Source organism: Arvicola amphibius, chromosome 4, assembly GCF_903992535.2.
Source record: "Arvicola amphibius chromosome 4, mArvAmp1.2, whole genome shotgun sequence".
Taxonomy (NCBI): Eukaryota; Metazoa; Chordata; class Mammalia; order Rodentia; family Cricetidae; genus Arvicola; species Arvicola amphibius.
The window spans coordinates 67,473,218-67,489,226 of NC_052050.1; the positions used below are offsets into that span (position 1 = coordinate 67,473,218).

The 16,009-nt window shown below is 48.4% G+C and overlaps 1 protein-coding gene and 1 long non-coding RNA gene across 2 annotated transcripts; one reads left to right on the top strand and one right to left on the bottom strand.

The window, feature by feature from the left end:
* Positions 1–638: 638 nt before the first annotated feature.
* LOC119811157 lies at positions 639–11,695 on the bottom strand. Its single transcript, XR_005284940.1, has 4 exons — positions 11,590–11,695; positions 11,122–11,170; positions 1,773–1,948; positions 639–773 (listed from the first exon to the last, which is right to left on the bottom strand). It is a non-coding gene; the product is annotated as an uncharacterized LOC119811157 (long non-coding RNA).
* Positions 11,696–13,090: 1,395 nt separating this feature from the next.
* Sowaha (sosondowah ankyrin repeat domain family member A) lies at positions 13,091–15,204 on the top strand. Its single transcript, XM_038329179.1, has one exon. It carries the CDS (start codon positions 13,091–13,093, stop codon positions 14,747–14,749), a length of 1,659 nt encoding a protein of 552 aa, XP_038185107.1. The 3' UTR covers positions 14,750–15,204.
* Positions 15,205–16,009: the final 805 nt, after the last annotated feature.

The window sequence follows — 16,009 nt, forward strand, 5'->3', positions numbered from 1 at the left end:
TCTGACCAATCAGAGAAACAGCTTGCAAAAAATGAATCAAAGATGAAAAAACTGAGTTTTCCACATGGGCATGTGACCTGATATTTGTTGGTAGAATTTAGAACTGTGACCTCAATGAAGACCAGGCAACAGGCTGCCGGCATGAGAGAGAGAGAGAGAAAGAGAGACAGAGAGAGACAGAGACAGAAAGAGAGGCCCCTTGCTCTTTCCCCCAGACTAGTAAGCAAGAACAAAACATGATTTGTTCCAGAAGGAACTAAAACATCTTGCTATCTGGGCAAAGTCCCTCTGCTGCAGCCACTGCTGAGTCCCCATCCCCCTCAAGTCCCTGGAGCTCTGGCTTTTAGCTTGAGACTCCCCTGCTGATGATGCATTGATGAGACACAAGAGGGCAGAAGGGACCCATAGTGAGAGACCGCACACGCCAAACAAAAGATTCCAGAGACAAGGGACAAAATGGTCAAAAAACGTAAAGCGCCCACAAACGCTTAACGGGGCGTAGGCGCAGAATTCAGAGGCCAGTGTGGGTTGCAAGTCGTAATAGTGTTTAATGTTATATAAACATTTTAAATGTATTTAAAATAAGATGAATTTTTAAATTACACTTATTTATTTGTATGTGTACCAGTGTGATTGTGGAGGTCAGAGAACAACTGTGGGGATCAGGTCTCTCCTTCTACCATGTGGGTCCTGGGAATTGAATTTAGGTAAACAGGTTTGGTAGCAAATTCCTTTATCCATCGTGGATCTATCTTACCAGTCTCTGAAGAGGTCTGGAAAAAAATAGAGAAGAATAGGCAAAGGGGTTTATTCCGCATGACCATATTGGGAAGGGAACAAATAAACAGGTTCAGTGCCCGCCCCCTCCCAAGCCCATCTTTCTGGTACTGACAGTTTCAAATTGAAGGCAAGAGGTATATGCATGCATAATTAAACAGTTCCAACCAAGGCGTGGTCCCTCTCATTAGTGACCCGTCATTGTCTGGGCTCCAGTGTGTCTCCAAGGTGGTCTGATAAGTTTCCAGAAGCTCTTCCTGGGAGATGGTCATCTCGGGATGGCATCAGGCCTTTGGCCTTTTCTTTCCCGGTTATGGCATTCCTAGGGACATTTGAATTCTTTGGAGCCCCTTTCTACTCTAGTCTGATACCCAAAGGCAGGGACACAAACATCTCTTTAAATCAGTGGCTCTCAACCTTCCTAATTCTGCAACCCTTTAATGCAGTTTCTCATGTTGTGGTGATCCCCAACCATAAAATTATTTTCATTGTTACTTCAGAACTGTAATTTTGCTACTGTTATGAATCAAATGTAAATAACTGATAATCAGGATATCTGATATATGGCCTGTGTGAAAGGTTGTTTGACCCTCCCAAAGGGGTGAGGACCCACAGGTTAAGTATCTCCTCGCCCGACATTAGTTATAGCTGGATGACCTCCAAGCCGAAACCACTGAGCTGAAGACAATGCCTTCTTTATTGCCTCCACCGAGTTCAAGGCACAGTGTGGAATTTTACTCTTGCAGTAAATACACATTTTGTATCTGATTTTCCTAATGCCTGTGGGCAAAACTGCTGAGTCACTCAATGAATTGATTCAGTGGCCTCATTGGCAATGGGGCACCAGAATTAAAAAGCAGCCTGGGGAACATGATGCCACGAGCCTCCTCACCCTGCTACTCAAATTAGAAACCAATCATTTAAGACATTCAAGCTGAGGAGATGCCCGAGAAGGCAGAAGCCAATCCTTTGGAATTTTCTCTAAGTTTACTTACTGAACATTCAGAAGGATGACTCTAAAGACTTGGTGAGCTTGGGGTTCAAGTCAGGATCGGGTAGTTATGATCTGTGACCTTGGGCGAGCTTCTTTGTGTAGCTCAAAGCCCGGTGTCTGTCTGTAGCTGCAATTCCAGTTCAATCAGTATTTAATCCTGTCTCTTCTCAGTGAACACTGTCAAAACAAGTTCAAAACACATCAGTGCCAATGGGCTTTAGCCGTGGCCCTTCCTGCTCCCCTCCAGCCTCTGAGAGCAGGGGTCTGTAACTTATATTCAAGGTTTTGTTTGGTTTTGTTAAGCAGGACTTCAAGCGGTCTAGGCTGGCTTTGAATTAGCTATAGTGAAAGGAGATAAAATCAACTCAGACTCCCAAGACCAAGTTCTTGGCACAGAGGAGATTTGTTTGCCCCAGTGGGACAAAGGGCAGGGAATAAGACAGGAAATAGAAGAGGAAGAGAACAAGAGAAAGTGGGATGGTATTATACACACAGAGAGATATGTTTTTTTGAGACAGGGTTTCTCTGTGTAGCCCTGCCTATCCTGAAACTCACTCTGTAGACCAGGCTGGCCTCAGACTCAGAGATCTACCTGTCTCTGCCTCGCAAGTGTTTGGGCATGAGCCACCACACCGGGCTGGGGAGGGATATTTGGCCTGGAGGAGGACAAAGGACCGCCTCTGGATACAGAGAAGACAGATGTGGCCCATAGGAAAATGGTGGTTTATAAAGGCAAAGGGGAAAACATGGATTAGGATGAGATGTTTAATTTTAATTTGGGCATGTTAATTGGGTGAGCCAAAAGGGGCTTTTGATTGCTGGGCTTTAATACTTTGATAGATGGATCTTGGTAGTCAGCCTCAGGAGGAGAAAGCAGCCAAATAGATCTTGGTGGCTAGTTTCATGAATGTGATACAATGGTTTTTTTTTAGCAAGGCAGAGGGATTGGGAGAGAAAGGCAAGGCCTGCCAGATTCATGTTTGCCATGCTCAGCCTGGCTAGAGTTTCTTCTTATACAGCTTAAGACAACCTTAAACTTCTGACCTTTTTTTCTTTCTTTCTTTCTTTCTTTCTTTCTTTCTTTCTTTCTTTCTTTCCCTCTCTCTCTCTCTCTCTCTCTCTCCCTCCGTCCCTCCCGCCCTCCCTCCCTTCCTCCCTCCCTCCCTTCCTTTCTTTTTTGTTTTTTGTTTTTTTGTGTGTTTTTGAGACAGGGATTCTCTGTAAGCTTTGGAGCCAGTCCTGGAACTAGCTCTTGTAGACCAGGCTGGCCTCCAAGTCACAGAGATCCGCCTGCCTCTGCCTCCCGAGTGCTGGGATTAAAGGTGAGCGCCACTGTAGAAGGAGCGGCGGGGCTGTGTCCCACTACCCGGCTAGCTTTGCCCAAAATAATTACACGGAAACTGTATTCTTTTATACACTGCCTGGCCCATTATCTGTAGCCTCTTATTGGCTAATTCTCACATCTTCCTTTAACCCATATTTAGTAATCTGTGTAGCACCACGAGGTGGTCGCTTACCAGGAGAGATCTTAACCTGCGTCCATCTCGGAGAGGAGAGGCATGGCGACTCACTATGGCGACTGCCTGAAGTGTCTCCCCAACTCTGCTTCCTTACTCCCACAATTCTGTTCTGTCTACTCCGCCTACCTAATTTTCTGTCTCTTAAAGGGCCAAGGCAGTTTCTTTATTAATAATGAAAGTAACACATAGACACTCCTCCACCACGCCACCACCTCGCAGCCTTCTGACTTTTCTTACCCCATCTCCTGAATGCTATGATTCGAGGCCTGCACCATTACACCTGGTTCCTGTGGGGCTGGGATGGAAGCCGGGGCCTGTGCATGTGAGGCAGGCTCTCTGCCAAGTGAGCTGCATCCCCATCTTAACAAATATCCGAGCTGATTGAGGCTCCCCTAAGTGAGATCATGGGCAAGGACCCCAAAAATTTACCCTGGCAGGGGGTGACCAAAAAAGTATTCAGAGCAGCTTTTGAAACAAAACTAAGAATTGACTTTTAAAATGAAAGCAAAGCAATATAATCCAAGGTTTGCTTCTGACTTACTCTTGGCTCCCATACCACTGCCCTTATCGTTCACCCACAGGGACCTGCTGTGTATCTGTCGTATGTCCCAGCACTGATCACACCAGTCTGTGATGAAGACTGGATTAGGAGATGATACGTGGGGCTAGTGAGGTGACTCAGCAGGTGAAGGGGCTTGCAGCCAAGACTGAGGACCTGATTTCTATCTCCCGACCATCATGGTGGAGGCAGAGGATCAACTCCTACAAGCTGTCTTCAACACTCTACACGTAGCCTGTAGCTCTTACACACACAAATAAATAAATGCAATAAAATGTTTTAAGAAACATAAAAGAAGCCGGGCGGTGGTGGCGCACGCCTTTAATCCCAGCACTTGGGAGGCAGAGGCAGGCGGATCTCTGTGAGTTCGAGACCAGCCTGGTCTACAAGAGCTAGTTCCAGGACAGGCTCCAAAGCTACAGAGAAACCCTGTCTCGAAAAAACAAAACAAAACAAAACAAAGAAACATAAAAGAAGAAACAGGGATGTAGATATGGTTTCACTCTGGTTAAGAGCACTGGCTGTTCTTCTAGAGGACCCTGATTCAGATCCCATCACTCACATGGTGGCTCCCAGCCACTTGTAACTCCAGTTCCAGGGGATCTGATGTCACCTTCTGGCCTCCAATGATACAGCACACATGTAGTACACATACATACATGCAGGCAAAGTACTCATACACACAAAATAGAAATAAATATTTCTTTAAGAGTAAAATGGTCAGGTGGTACATGCCTTTAATCCCAGCACTCAAGAGGCAGAGGCAGGCAGATCTCTGTGAGTTCAAGGCAAGCCTGCTCTACAGAGTGAGTTCCAGAACAGCCAGGGCTGTGTAAAAAGACCCTGTCTCAGGCTGGAGAGATGGCTCAGAGGTTAAGAGCACTGGCTGCTCTCCCAGAGGTCCTGAGTTCAATTCCCAGCCTCCACATGATGGCTCACAACCATCTGTAGTGAGATCTGGTGCCCTCTTCTGGCAGGCAGGGATACATGCAGACAGGACACTGTATACATCACTAGTAAATAAATCTTTAAAAAAAAAAAAAGACCCTGTCTCAAAAACCCAAATTAAAATAAAATAAAGCTCAGTGGTGGTGGTGAATGCCTTTAATCCCAGCACTCTGGAGGCAGAGGCAGGTGGATCTCTGTGAGTTCAAGGCCAGCCTGCTCCACAAGAGCTAGTTCCAGGACAGGCATCAAAAACTACAGAGAAACTCTGTCTCAAAAATCAAAAATAAAATAAAATGAAACAATGTGTGATTTGATCCCATCTACATAGGATCTCTAGCTGGGGTGTGGCTCAGCAGCAGAACACTGCTTTGAATGTGAAAGGCTGAGCCCCAGCATTACCAAAACTGAATGGCTGAATGAATGAATATGTAAGTAGAAGCCCAGCACACTGGTGAATGTAATCCTAGCACTTGGAAGGTAGAGGCAGGGAGATCAGGACACTGGGTGCTCACAGTCATCAATGGCTGTGTGTGGGCAGAGAGGTTGAGACAGTGTTTCTCTATGTAGCCCTAGCTGTCATCCTTGGTTATCAAGTTCCAGGGTAAGCTCAACTATATGAGACACAGTCCCCAAACCATAAGTAAATAAATCCCACAACAAATCCGGTAGGAAAATACTGAGGCGTTCTCTAACATGTGATCAGTTGTTCTTTTGGTGTTTTGGAAACCCTTGCAAATCGGCAAAACATAAACACTGCTGTTGAAGGAGCGGCGGGCTGTGTCCCGCCACCCGGCTAGCTTTGCCCAAAATAATTACACGGAAACTGTATTCTTTTAAACACTGCCTGGCCCATTATCTGTAGCCTCTTATTGGTTAATTCTCACATCTTCCTTTAACCCATATTTAGTAATCCGTGTAGCACCACGAGGTGTGGCTTACCAGGAGAGATCTTAACCTGCGTCCATCTCAGAGAGGAGAAGCATGGAGACTGCCTGAATCGTGTCCCCACTCTACTTCCTTGTTCCCACAATTCTGTTCTGTCTACTCCGCCTACCTAATTTTCTGTCTCTTAAAGGGCCAAGGCAGTTTTCTTTATTAATTAACCAATGAAAGTAACATAGACAGATAACTCTCCTCCATCACACTGCTTTTGTGATCAGAAAATAATTAAACAATCTGAGTGTGGACTCACACTTGGAACTGACATTGAGGCTCACCATGAGTTCAAGGGCAGCCAGGGCTACAATGTAAAATTCCAGGTCAGGCTGAGCTAGAGTAAGACCCTGTCTCAAAACAAAGAAACAACAGGGTTGGAGAGATGGAGCCAAGGGTAAAGGCTCTTGCTGCCAAGCCTGAGAACCCGAGTTCCATTCCTGAAACTCACAGGGTGGAAGGAAAGAGCTGACTTCTACAGACTACTACAGGTTGCCCTCTGCCCCCTCCTCAGACACCATGACTTTTACACACACACACACACACACACACACACACACATACGTGCACACACACGCACGCACACTCCCACCGTAAATAAATTCGATTAAAAAACAAACAATAACAATAAAATTTTACTTTTAAAAGTATTTTTATTTAAGCATATTCGGGTCTGAGTGCTTTGCCTATATGCATGTCTATGGACCATATGTGTGCCTGGTGGCCATGGAAGTCAGCAGAGGGCATTAGATCCTCGGAACTGGGGTTATAGGTGGTTGTGAGCTGCCATGTGAGTGCTGGGAACCTCTGCGGCAGCAGCGAGTGCTCTTAACCACGGAGCCATCTCTCCAGCCCCTTCTTTTAACTTTTAATTACATGTATATATCTGTGGGTGTGTGCAAGTGAGTGCAAGTGCCTGTAGGGGCTGGGGGCATCAGATCCCCTGGAACGGGAGTTACAGGAGACTGTGAGCTGCCCTACATAAGTGTTGGGAATCAAACTCAGATCCTCTGCAAGAACAATATGCACACTTAACCACTGAGCCAACTCAGCAAACTAAAAGCAAGAAGGCCCTCCATGAAACTCTACTGCAAACAGGATAAAGTCCAAACTAGCACCCAGGCCTCTCACCCATGACTGGAGTGCTCACCCAATGCTATCTTCTCCTGGAGCTGTGGGATACACCCTAAACTGCAAACAGGTTCAGCATGCTTTGTCTTGAACTTGTCCTTCAGTCTTTCTTCCAAGGCTTCATCTGCGGGTGAGGACTTCCCAGTTCCCCATCCGCTGCCCTAGAGACAGCCTTCCCGAAAGCACCTGGAGGGTCCATCTGAGATAGGTACAGAAAGGCTTGGCAGCTTTTCTCTGATGCACTGAGTGGTAAACTCCTCAAGGCAGATTATATCATCTTCACAGAGGTCCTGGCTAATGTCCTCGTGCGCACAGATAGATAATAGATACCCCTAGAGTCAACTGTAGACAAAAGCAGAGTGTCATAGACTCAGGGAAGTTACAGTAGGTTTTATTAGGGTGTAATGGGGTAGGTTTTAAGAAAAACAATATGGGGTGGGAGCCATGGCTCAGAAGTTTCTGGCTGCTCTTGCAAAGGACCCGGATTCGATTCCTAATCCCCACATGGTGTCTCACAACCATCTGTAACTCCAGTTCCAGAGAATTCAATGCTCTCATCTGGTTTTGGGGGCACCGGGCATACATGTGATTGGTGCACATACATGAAGAGCACACACCCATAGACATAAAAAACAGAATAAAACAGAAAAGAAACGGCAATAACTGATGACACGGTTGTCATTGCCATCGGCACAGTCCACACTGTCACCGTGGCAGTCTGAAGAGCTCCCTTAACCTTTCAGAACCTCAACTCAGTTCAGGATGAACTAGGATGAGCAGAGTGTGGATTCATTCAAATTCTTTTTGTAAAGATTTTTTTTTTTTTGAGACAGGGTTTCTCAAGAACTAGCTCTGTAGACCAGGCTGGCCTCGAACTCAGATCTGCCTGCTTCTGCCACCTGAGTATTGGGATTAAAGGCACGCACCACCACCGCCCGATGGGTGTGGCCCTCTCTTAGTCTGCTTTCTATTGCTGTAATAAAGGTCATCACCAAAAGGAAAGAGTTTACTTGGCTTACACGTCCAAGGGTACACTCCATCCTTGAGGAAAGTCAGGGCAGGAACTCAAGATATGAACCTAGACACAAGAACTGATGCAGAAGCCAGGGAGGGGTACTGCTTACCAGCTTGCTCCCCATGACTTGCTCCTCCAGGACCCCCTGACCAGGGCCATTACCACCCACCATAGGTTGAGCCCTCCCACACCAGCCATCAATCAAGAAAAAAAGAAAAGTGGAGCTGGCCTTGGTGGTGTGAGCGTGGATGACTCAGATCTGAGGACCTGAGAGCAGGAGAACTGGCCCTGTTCCCTGCTGCAGGCTGCACTGGGCAGGTAACTGAGGCAGGAGCGATGAGGAAAAAGCTGGCGGGCCGACGAACCCAGCTACCACCCCAGAACTAGGGCTAAGGGTTGGCCCACCCCAACATCCACCTCATCTATGAACTTTCGGAACACGTGAAGGGGATGAACCTACAGATCCAAAACAGCAGGCTCTCCATGACACAGGACAACAACAGGATAGCCAAGAGGAGCCCCAGTGAGAGCCCATTATCCACCGGTGGCGTCGCAGAAATAAACCTCGTCAGACCAAAGGCTTGTGGCAGTGAACACTAGCAAGTAAAGATGAATGGACTAAAGGGTGAACTGTGACTCAGTGGGCCACACCGCAGCTTCCAGGGCAAGATTCTTCTTCCTCTCTCCCGCCCCCCCCCTCTTGTTTCTTTGTTGTTTTTGGTTTTTCTTCTCTCTCCTCTCTCTTTAAAGATTTATTATAAATACAGTGTTTTGCCTGCATGCCAGAAGAGGGCACCAACTCTCATTATAGATGGCTGTAAGCTACCATGTGGCTCCTGAGAATTGACCTCAGGACCTCTGGAAGAGCAGCCAGTGCTCTTTTGTTCTGTTTTATTTGTTTGTCTGTTTTGGTTTTTCAAGACAGGGTTTCTCCGTAGCTTTGAAACCTGTCCTGGTTCTGTTTTGGGAGGGAGGCTGCATGGGCAGAGGGCGGGGGTGAGGGGACGGAGAGATGAGTGGGATCAGAATGCATGATGTGAAATCCACAAAGAATCAATAAAAGTTTAAGAAAAGAGAGAGAAGAAAAGTAGTATTTGTTTTTACAATAGTCAGATACACCTTGCTTGTGGCTTTTGAAGTTATTGCCTTTAAAGGGTTTGTCAGAAACCTAAATGAGATCACAGGTTTTTCCTGAGGGCCTCCTGATAGGATTACAGGTAACCTAGTAGAATTTGGGGTCACAGGAATGTAGTAAGACAGGATGTCTCTACTGTAAGCAAAACCTGGCTGATGAGAGTCCCAGAAAATGTCCTGGAGAGGAACGAGGCCCTATTGGTTCATTATTATTACTTATTGTTATCATTTTTTGTTTTTGTCTTTTGAGGCTGGTTTCTCTATGTATCCCTGGCTGTCCTGGAACTTGCTCTGTAGATGCTCTGTAGACCAGACTGGCCTCAAACTCAGAGATCTGTCTGCCTCCTGAGGGCTGAAATTAAAGGTGAGTTTGCCACCACACCTGTTTCAATATTATTGTAAAGCAAAATATCTATATATGAAAGTAACATTAGCAGGAGGCAGAGGCAGGCGGATCTCTGTGAGTTCGAGACCAGCCTGGTCTACAATAGCTAGCTCCAGGTCAGGCTCTAAAGCTGCAGAGAAACCCTGAATCGAAAAACCAAAAGAAAAAAAAAAAAAAAAAAAAAAAAAGTAACATTAGTTCTTTGTCTACAATCTTCATATCAAATATTATTTGTGCCGGAATTATTGATTCTCAGCCTGTGAGAGACCTTAGCCAGACTCCAGGATGAGAGGTTTCTCTCCCTTCCTTTGTCCTCATAGTTTTCCATCTTTTTAAGCTGCCCCAGTATCATAACATGGTTTTTATTAAAAAAAATAAAAACAACAAAAACCATAGAGACCCAGCTATCAAGATGGCCTAGTAAATAAAAATGCTTGCCACCAAGCCTGCAGACCCAACTCCAGCCACTGGAACCCACATGGTGGCAGGAGAAAACTGATTCCTGGCCTCCACACAGGTGCAGAGCCATGAAGGTGCCTGTGCTCACACACATCTGTACAAAGAAACCAGAAAACAAATGGAGATACTGAAACACAAACTCTTCTTCCAAGCATGTTGGTGACATGGTTTTTTTGTTTTGTTTTTTTCTTTTTTGGTTTTTTGAAACAGGGTTTCTCTGTGTATCTCTAGCTGTCCTGGAACTCAGTCTATAGACCGGGATGACCTTGAAATCACAGAGATGTGCCTGCCTCTGCCTCCCTGAGTGCTGAGGTTAAAGGCGTGTACTCCTCCCCCCCCCCCCCCCCCCCCCCCCCCCCGCCTGTTGTTACTCTGCTGTTGATTGCTTGACAACACAGAAGACAATGGTCCTAAATGTTCTTTTACTTGGTAGAATAAGGAGATGCTGGGGCTGGAGAGACAGCCCAGTAGTTAAGAACGTTTGCTGCTCTTCCTGAGTTAGGTTCCCGCCACCCACGTGACAAAGCTCACAACCTTCCGGAAGTCTAGCTCTTGGGAACCTGATGCCTATGTTGGCACCAGGCACACATGTAGTGCACAGACATACATGCAGGCAAAACACTCATATGCATAAAATTAGACTGAAATTTTTAAAGTTAAAAAACAAGACAAAAGCAGGCAAGCAAGCAAGCAAACAAACAAAAAACAAGGGGATGGAGAGATGACTCAGCACTTTAGGGCACTGCTTGCTCTACCAGAGGAACCAGGTTCAATTCTCAGCATCCACATGGCAGCTCGCAACCATCTGTAACTCCAGGGGATCTGGCACTCTTACACACAGGCATACATGCAGGCAAACACCAATGCACATTAAAAAAAAAAAGCTAACCAGACATGTTGGTGCACGCCTCTAATTCCAGCATTCTGGAGGCAGAACCAGATAGATATCTCTGTTCAAGGCCACCCTGGTCTACAATTGAGTTCCAGGACTGACAGTACAGAGAAAACCTGTCTCAACAATGAATGAATAATAAATAAATAAATGAAAACACTACTCAAACTCCTAGCATAGTTGGCCAGGCCTGATGGCACACACCTTTAATTCCCAACACCTGTGTTGGCAGAGGCAGGTGGAGCTCTGTAAGTTTGTGCTATCCTGGTCTACATATTAAGTTTCAGTCAGGGTTACATGGTGAGAACTAGTCCCCCCCTCAAAAAAAAAAAAAAAAAACAACAACAAGGAACCCCCAACTTGATGGTACTCACCTGTGATCCCAGCACTTAGAAGAGGAGGACTGATGAGTTCCAGGACATCCTGGGAATATTTTATTCTAGTTGGATCAACACACACACACACAGCTACAGGTACACTGTCAAAGCCTGTACGCTCAGCATTTAAGTGAAGGCAAGATGGTCAGAATTTAAGGACCGCCTCTGCAGGCGTTTGAGGCCTTCATGGGTCGGATGAGAGACTTTCTCAGAAAACAACACGCCAAGGTGTGTGAGTTAAATTCAGTCCTCTCAGAATCCACATAGCAAAAGGCAAGAACTCCCGGATGAAGTCTCTAACTTCCATTCCTGCACCGCGGCAGGCCTGTGCCCACCAGGTCTGCACACATAAATAAAAGCTGAAGATGATGACAAGCAACAGAAGTGAAGCCAGGAGCGCCCCCACCCCCACCCCCGCCCCCGCGCGCCCTGCTGCCTTCCCCAGCAGCAAAAGCTCTTTCTCACCTGCCTAGCTACCGCCTTGCCTAAAGCTCTTCCTTCAGTTTCCCCACCACCTTCACTGCCTTGACTGCCGGGCACAAACTCCAAATCGGTCCCCGAGGAGTCTGACCGCCCTAGATTCCCTACAGCGTGCGTGGTGTGTGCTAGAGCTCACACAACATCGTGCATCTCCCTCGCTTCTGCTTCCTTCCGATAAATGAACTCTGCTAGGCCAAAGCTTTTATCTCTGCGAACATGCATCAAAGCCTGAAGAGGTCCCAGCACAAGCTACGTCCTCAATAAATATTTGTGAAATAACCGAAGTTTTAAACACAGCTTGGCCTGGAGGTGTGGTTGGTGTAGTCAAGCATTTGGGGGGGGGGGGGCTTGGGTTCCATGTTTAACGCCCCAATATACTTCCTACTTTGCCTTTTTACTTTAAAGTATAACAGACATACCCATACATAGTAGAAGAAAATATTTCAAAATGTTAGTGGTCATTTCTGGCGGTATTTTTTTTTCCTTCTTTGTGTTTTCCTGCGGGTTTATTCCTGAAATCCCATGTTAAAATGTGCTGTTTTAGGGGAAGCATACTGGTGCACACCTATAATCCAGTACTCAGAACACTGAAGCAGTGGCATCGCATATTCCATACCAGCTTCCATATGTGAGGCACATACCGAGGAGACAAAAGAAAGTGGGTGTGTTTGACATAGTTCAACGAGGAAAAGTGAGTGCTGCCATGCCAGAGCCCATATGATGGAAAGCCAGAACCGACTGTCTCAAGTTGTCTTCTGACCTACAGGACGGACACACACACACACACACACACACACACACACCATTCAATGAATTATAAAGAAAATGCAAATGTCAAAGCTCCACATTTAAAACAGTATTATGTTATCATAAGAAAATTGCTTTCTAAACCTCTCGTGAGCCTCTAGGGCCGTGCATTCAATGTCACACACAGCGAATGCTTTTGCTGTGAATTTCATGAATCCGTTTTCCTCTAGGAGATGCATCCGAAATTGGAGAGGTATGCAAGGACATACGTATGTAAAATACTGCCTTTATTTTGTGGTAAATACTGCTGAAAAGAATAAATATCCTTGCCTCGCCCATTCAGGGCAATATCCCCAGGGAACACACCCACCTAGCAACCAGGAGCAGAACGGAAGAGCAGCGCTGCGCCTTTAATTCCGCGACTGGGGTGGGGTAGCCCGGAGAGGTTCCGCTCCCCCACTCCCTCAGTACCTCCAGTGGCAGCTGTCACCTGTAAGCCGAGCACCGCTCAGGGGCATGGAGCCCAGCACCCATTGGATAGGACCTCTCGGCAGCAACCTATCCCCCAGGCTGTGGGCCCGGCCAGGCGCAGGCGGAGGGCAGGAGCCCCAAGCGCCCTTCGCCCGGAGACGTCCCAGTGCGGCGGGGAGGGCGTGACTGCAGTCCAGCTTCGGGGATCAGAGCTCCAGGTGAGCCTGGCGAGGCGACTGGGGCGACCCCGGAGCCGCAGGGACCGAGCATGGCGCTGGCAGCCGCAGCCGCTGCCGCCGCAGCCGCCGCAGGGGTGAGCCAGGCGGCGGTGCTGGGCTTCCTTTTGGAGCGCGGCGGGCAGGTGCGCAACTCCGAGCTGCTGAGTCGCTTCAAGCCGCTGCTGGACGCTGGGGACCCACGCGGCCGCGCAGCCCGCAGGGACCGCTTCAAGAAGTTCGTCAACAACGTGGCGGTGGTGAAGGAGCTGGATGGGGTCAAGTTCGTGGTGCTGAGAAAGAAGCCGCGACCGCCAGAGGGACCAGAGCCCCCGCACCCCTCCAGCCCTGGGGTGCCAGCCACTCAGGCCGAGAGCACTGCCGTCCCAGCGGAGGACACCTGCGTCCCCGGAGCTTCCCCTTCCCCACAGCCGTCCGAGGAACCGCAGGAGGACTTGTCCGCACCATCGGATCTACAGCCTGCCTCGGGACCCCCATCTGCTGGGGTCACCCAGCTTGGGGTCCCATCAAGCTCAGCGCCACAGCCTGGGGTACCCGAGGTTCCGGAGCTGCCCTGGCCCTCGGAGGGAGCCTCAGAGGTAGCCGCACCGGCCAGTGTGCCGTCGGAGGCAGCCTCGCCGAGCACAGAGTCGCCAGACCCGAAGCCTGCACTTCCCAAGGCTCAAATGCCACCGCAGAAGCCCTGCATGCTGCCGGTGCGCTGCGTGGTCCCCGGCCCCGCGGCGCTGCGGATCCGCGCGGAGGAGCAAGGCCTGCGCAGGCAGCGTTCAGAGGAACCAAGCCCGCGGGCCTCCCCGATGCTGCTGCGGCGGCTCTCGGTAGAGGAGTCGGGTCTGGGCCTCCACCTGGGACCCGGCCGCTCCCCCCATCTTAGGCGCCTGTCGCGCGCGGGCCCGCGCCTGCTGAGCCCCGATACAGAGGAGGTGCCTGCCGCGCCGCCGCCACCGCCCGCGGTGCCCCTGGAGCCCACGGAGCACGAGTGGCTGGTGCGCACGGCCAGCGGCCATTGGAGCCACCAGCTGCACGGGCTGCTCTTGCGGGACCGCGGCCTGGCTGCCAAGCGTGACTTCATGTCAGGCTTCACCGCCCTACACTGGGCAGCCAAGAGTGGCGATCGGGAGATGGCTCTACAGCTGGTGGAGGTGGCCCGGCGTGGGGGCGCGCCCGTGGACGTGAACGCGCGTTCGCACGGTGGCTACACGCCGCTGCACCTGGCGGCCCTGCACGGCCACGAGGATGCAGCTGTGCTGTTAGTGGTGCGCCTGGGCGCCAAAGTGCACGTCCGCGACCACAGCGGCCGTCGTGCCTACCAGTACCTGCGGCCTGGCTCCTCCTACGCGCTGCGCCGTTTACTTGGTGACCCTGGCCTGCAAGCTATGACGGAGCCTGATGGGGCCAGTGGTGGCAGTGGGAGCCTTGTGTCGAGGCACCCCGTGCAGGTGGCTGCCACCATCCTCGGCTCCACCACTAGTGCGTTTCTAGGCGTCCTGGCTGACGACTTGATGCTCCAGGACCTGGCTCGTGGCTTGAAGAAGTCAAGCTCCTTCAGCAAGTTCTTGGGTGCCTCCCCCATAGCTCCCCGCAAAAAGACCAAGATCCGTGGTGGCCTGCCATCCTTTACCGAAATCTCTCGTCGACACACCCCGGGGCCTTTAGCGGGTTTAATGCCCAGTCTGCCCCCTCCAACCTGAATGGCCATGAAGCCACCAATGCCCTGGTTGACCAACCAAGGCCTGTGCCATACCATCTAAGCCTGTCCAAGACAGGACCAACACCTGCAGCCTGTCCCACTTCCCACCTTGTCCATCGCAGCCTATTCTACCCAGATGGGCCTCCACCTTCTGTCTGAACTTTGATGTGCCTATAGAGATGGGATTTTTGTTCCCTGGGAGATGTCCCTGTGAAGAAACTTCACAGGTCTAAACTTGGGAGGAGACTTGAAGTTTAGGGCCAAAGGTTAAGGGGCAGCAGCTGGTCTGGCCCCTGGAGGTGTTAACCAGAGGCCTCTGCATGGACAGATTCCCAAATCAGAAGTAGAGTCAGGCTCTCTAGATATTCAAAGATGGCGACTTTAAGATCTGTAGTGTCTTTGTAATTGGATGCTTTTATTCTGATTTTAAATTAAAATGAGGTACAGAAACTTTGATAATACCTTTTGAAATTCTGGGATTTTTTTTTCCACTTTTAGACACAGTGCAAGGACATTTTCAGTCTTTTGCTGACTATTTTGGAAATCTATCTTTTAAAAAGAGATGATCGAGTCTAAAGGAAGTTAGTCCTAGCCAACAATACTAAATAAATTAATCTACCTCATTGTAGGCAGCAGACAGATTCTGGAATCTTGAACACGGAATAACCGTTGTGACCCTAATGAATGTAACTAATTCCAATTGTACTGTGAATATCAAATATTAAGAAGCAAGTGTGTGATTGGGTGTGGTGGCACATGCCTTTCATCCTACCAGATGGAGGCGGATCTCTGTGAGTTCTAAACCAGCCTGGTCTACAGAGCAAGTTCCAGGATAGCCTGGGCTACACGTAGAGATTCTGTCTCAAAACAAAACAAACAAACAACCTCCAAAACCCCCCAAACAAGCAAAAACAAACAAACCAAAAGAAATGCATCTTGGGAGTAAGTGTGATTTAACAAAGATAGAAAAGAGACATTTTGGTAAATAACTTTTACTACTCAAATGTAAATGTATTTCACACTAACTGGTGGCTACTTTGATTTGGCATGAAATTTTAATTTTTTTTAAAATTGTGATTTAATTGTGAATTTTGAATCTGTGGTTTTCTGTGCAATGGGTGAAAAATTATAATGAAAGGAAAAATTATTACATGAGAAAAAACTGTTTAATAGTAATTGAAACGATTGTTATTTTATATGAAAGTTCTGACCAAATAAGTGTATGATATCCATTTTAAAACAAAAACACTTGAACTACCAG

What these genes read in the sequence shown, in the direction of transcription:
- Sowaha (XM_038329179.1), top strand. Translation starts at nt 13,091, where the DNA reads ATGGCGCTGGCAGCCGCAGCCGCTGCCGCCGCAGCCGCCGCAGGGGTG.